At 39.1% G+C, this 4,679-nt stretch overlaps 1 protein-coding gene across 1 annotated transcript; it reads left to right on the plus strand.

The window, feature by feature from the left end:
- Positions 1 to 288: 288 nt before the first annotated feature.
- On the plus strand, positions 289 to 2,416 carry ATE1 (ATPase E1). The gene is made up of 3 exons (XM_090012466.1): positions 289 to 465; positions 913 to 1,176; positions 2,058 to 2,416. Exons 1-3 carry the CDS (start codon positions 426 to 428, stop codon positions 2,270 to 2,272), a joined length of 519 nt encoding a protein of 172 aa, XP_089868592.1. The 5' UTR covers positions 289 to 425; the 3' UTR covers positions 2,273 to 2,416.
- Positions 2,417 to 4,679: the final 2,263 nt, after the last annotated feature.

Raw genomic sequence — 4,679 nt, forward strand, 5'->3', positions numbered from 1 at the left:
TACAACCATAAACCCTACCTCTCTTTGGGTCCCACTTGTACTCAGCTACTGTAAAGTGGGTGGAGCTTCCCTCAGTGAAATTGATAATCTCACACAGCGATTGACAGGATCCGCTCTCGATCGGAGGAGCTGTTGCTCGCTCTCCCAGGTGAAATCTTTAAGGAATACGGGAGAAAGGAATGTCACATAGACATGGTCAGAAAGACACGAGACACGCCATTTGGTGTAGTTTTCTATAAGGAATCGTATATACGGGGACACGGCGTAAGTTGAAGTATTCCTGTGGGTGGAGAGAGAGAGAGAGTTCCCTTGTTCAATATTTAGAGGTTGATGCTGAAACGGTACAAGAGCAGCTGATATAGGATATAGAGAGAGCCCCCTTTCCTGATTCAGATTACGGCATCAAAGCTTGTCCCCAACCCCTCATGGCCGAAGTACCCCACCAGAAGACGACCCTCTATGTAGGTATGCCTCCCAGTTCCATCCCTCCACTACCGCCATACCCACATACATACATGCATACATATGTACTCCCTATTATGTTCTATTCGAGATTCATAGTACATGCTGCAAACATAAACAGATGCAATTCATGTGCGTATGACACTAGGGATACATACACGCGTCATACACATGTATATGTCAGAAACTCTGAATTGGGTAGTGTTTTTTTTCCTGTATTGATGCACCTTTTCATCCATTGTTACCTCAAATTATTTCAACATAGTTGGGGTTTGCTCTTATCTATCTGATTGTATGCATCCCATGATAACAAGCAGCATTGATGGTACATATATACACATAGGGAAATTTCCAATTAGTTCATGGTGACATACATATGTATGTTGTGAGCATGTATGGATATGGATAGATACAGGCAGACCTAAAAGCATCCATGGTGTGTCTGCATAGGTGGTCTTGCAGAGGAGGTGAATGAGGCAATCCTGCATGCAGCTTTCATACCATTTGGTGACATAAAGGATGTGGTGACACCGCTGGATATGGCAACCCAGAAGCACAGGTCATTTGGGTTTGTCACCTTCCTTGAGAAGGAGGACGCAGAGGCTGCAAGGGACAACATGAACAATGCTGAGCTCTATGGGAGGGTCCTCACTGTAAACTATGCCCAACCCATCAGGATTAAGGGGGGTGAACAGGGATGGGCTTCTCAGCCTAGTAAGTTTTTTCCTTTCTCTTTTTCTTGTTTTCCCTTTCTTATTTGGGTTCTTGTCATTGCTGGGGTTAGGGTTTAAATCATTTTGTGTGTATGGTCAATTATTCAGGTTTTTGGATGGATTTTCCTATTTGGGTTTTCTTGAGGTGTCTTTTTGTATTTAATTGAGTTTGAAGAGGCATCTTTGCTAGGGTTTTTCTTGTTATATGAGGCTTAGCTTTATAAGTATGTTTTTCATTTTCAATTTGTCAAGGTGTTCAGTTATATAAATTCCTTTGGTTTGTTGAGTTACTGGCTTGTATTGATTCATTTACTAATTCAGTTTTCATTAATCTTTGGTTTTGCGGCTAATTGAATGAGAGGAGGTATGGTTTTTTTATTCTATTTGTTGTAATGGGTTAGGGTTTCAAATGTCGTTCCCCGTTTGATTTTGGGGTTTTCTTTTTCTTTTTCCCCTCCATTCCTTTTCTCGCTTTTCCACTCATATGGGCACCTTGCATTATCTGAAGATATTTGGAGGTATTGTAGACACATTTCTCTTGTTTTGTTTGATTGGATCTCTCTCTCTCTCTCTCTTAAGAGCACTGCTCTCTTTGGTTGCTCTTTCTTGTATTTTTGTTATCTTGAGTTTGATTAATGTTACCTCTTTGATTATGGGGCTAACTGAAGCATCTGATTGTACAGATTCACTTTTCGTTTTATCATCTCTCTTATTACTTTGCTGCTAGAATTCATGGATTATATATATGGCAAGTTAGTTCATCATATGCTTGGAGGAATTACTGCAAGATACTTAAATAAAGAATTCCAATGATGGATCTTTTATGAGAATTTCAAAGGATGTTTTGTTGCTAATCTTTTCTCTCATTTGTTTGCTTTTCAGTTTGGGCGGATGCTGATACTTGGTTTGAACGTCAGCAAAGGGAGGAAGAAATGCAGAAGTTAGAGGCTGAAAACCGGGCTGCTTTACGAGCTGAAGAGGAAGAAAAAAGAAAGAAGTTGGCTGAAGAGCGAGAGGGTGAGAAAGAAGAAGAACCAAATGCGAAGAATGATCCCATGGCAATGGCAGAGGCAGAGGTTCTAAAACAGAATAGCTAGCTTTAGTGTTGGTCAGCATTTTGCTAGAGTTAAACATTGCTTGTTAGTTAAATTGTGGAATGATAAAACAGTGGATATTCTAGTCACAAATATTCTGCCATGTGAATCACGTTTAATCTATGTGAAAAGGAAAATTGGAAGAAACTTATGGATTTCTGTGAGTCATATCATGCTTCTTTGTTTCAGTTGAATTTATTTTCTTATAGTCCTTTCCTTTGCCTGTTTCTTTTCGTAATTTTTCCAGTATTTTTATTGAGAGAAGACTGAAACTTTGGCATCATTGAGAACATCATAGACTTCTTTTTCACCTCTTCTTAATGTGCTGTTCTTTTGGTACATTTGATTGGATAGCTATTTTTTCATGTTTTCAAGAAGTTTATGTAGCTGACCAATGTTGGCACATTTCTATTGCGAAAGGGTATGGATTAATGATCATAGAGAAAAATAATTCCTGAATGAAAAAATGTGAGGCATTCTTCTTTCTGTTTAGAGCTATCCTTTTAGACAAGGTCGCACCTGACAATTGCTGGTAACTGGTCCTTGTTGGCCCAAATGTCCAGAGCAAAAATAAACAGGAAAAAACAAAAATTTCATGGTTGCACACATGTTTCCAAACCTCAGCAGCAGTTCATACAACTGCAACATAACCTCAAACAGTTTTCTCGTTATTTGTGAAAATGATGCAACATCCTTTGGATACCAAGCCGATTCTGAGGAGTGCCATAACATGTGCTCAGGCAGATCTAGCTTTAGTAGTTTCATTGAATAACCCATAAACCTTTTTTTCCTTATTATGTTATCATGGCTGTTAGAGCTTTTTACTTACTTTATTTCACTATCATGAAAAAAAACACCAGAATCTTTTGTTTTTACCTTTCGGATGCCACACTTCCATTCATCTACATAAATGGAAGAAATTAGGACCTTGTGTTGAATCTAATGCACGAGATTGCAATATATCCTGTTTATCTAGATGGTGCTTCCAGTCACACCTTCAAGGATGCTATTTAAAGAAAGCATAGTTTTCTAACAACATTGATGCTACCAGATTGTGCAAGCTATAACTCTCTTATAAAAGGTCTACTTCTACATACAATTTATTCATAGGAGTGGGCAAGGCAAAAGGTGAAGATTATTCACTAATCTGACCATTGAACAACTGATGTGGCTGATTGGATGCATTTAGTAAAACATTGGGTGGAATTGCCAGAACAATAATTTATGTAAGGCCATAATTGACACACAAATGAGCATGGTGCCAAGTTGAATGCTACTGAAAAAGTGGCTTCAGGCTTTCAAGCTATGTCACATGGGTGCGGGTGCGGGTGCGACACGGGTGCGGCGCAATTTTAAAAATTTTGGACACGGGGACTCGGCTATATATATATATATATATATATATATATATATATATATATATATATATATATATATATATATATATATATATATATATATTGTGTGCATATATGTGGATATTGTCCTCTAAAGTTTGGCACCAGCATGAGTGTTTTTATAAACTTTGCAAATTGTACTTTTGCCCTTGCAGAAAGGGGGATCCGGGGGCTCCCCCCGGCGAGGGTTCCGCTGCACGGTCAGTGGGTGGGGGTCCAGGGGGGGCCGCCCCTGGAGGGGGGGCGTAGGGGGTCAGCGCCCCCTCGGATTTTTTTTTTTCTGGAGCTTATGTTTGAGACTCATGCTATATATATATTTTTTAAAAAAATATATAAAAAGATCATTTTTTTTGTTTTTACCCTAAAAATGGATAATTTTTAGACTCAGTCAACGTTGACCGAGTCCAAAAAGGACGGACTCGGCTTCGACTCGTTGACCGAGTCCGACTCGGTGTTAACCGAGTCCGGGCCGTGTTGACTCGGGTGCGGCGCCTCCCTAGCCGAGTCCATGTGACATAGCTTTCAAGAAAGAAAATCTTGATCATTAAATAGAGCAGCTGGTTCAAGAGAGAGCTGTGGCTGAGATTGAACGATCAAACATGAGTAGTTATAGAATAGGTGTAATCAGAGGATGAAGCCGCATAACTTGGAGGGAACACTGATATTGCCTTTGCAAGCATGAACTTAATATTCAAATATTCCAGAATTTAGAGAATTCCTTCACAAACACTTGCCACCTGAAGATGGTGATTGACCATATACATATATATTTTTTTGATGCTATTGACTGCATGATTTCTCCAACTTGTTATGTACTAGCATGCTATTTGGTTCGAACTGATTGTTTATTCCTGCACTTATTCCAATGCTATGGTACATTAAAGAACTTCTCATGTCAATCTTTTGTACTCTTTTTCCTGGTGTCAAAATAATTTGCTCATGGGTAGGAATGTCTGGATAACTGGTATGACATGCAGAACCATGAATTCTTTTACTATCTGTAACCTTGACTC

This window comes from Nuphar pumila, chromosome 1 (genome assembly GCF_984573655.1).
Source record: "Nuphar pumila chromosome 1, dmNupPumi1.hap1.1, whole genome shotgun sequence".
Taxonomy (NCBI): domain Eukaryota; kingdom Viridiplantae; phylum Streptophyta; class Magnoliopsida; order Nymphaeales; family Nymphaeaceae; genus Nuphar; species Nuphar pumila.

Bases quoted from the DNA above. Each gene is read 5' to 3' on its own strand.
- ATE1 (XM_090012466.1), top strand. From the start codon at position 426: ATGGCCGAAGTACCCCACCAGAAGACGACCCTCTATGTAG. The intron at 466-912 runs GTATGCCTCCCA...GTGTCTGCATAG, and splicing joins GAAGACGACCCTCTATGTAG to GTGGTCTTGCAGAGGAGGTG. The intron at 1,177-2,057 runs GTAAGTTTTTTC...TTTGCTTTTCAG, and splicing joins GGGATGGGCTTCTCAGCCTA to TTTGGGCGGATGCTGATACT.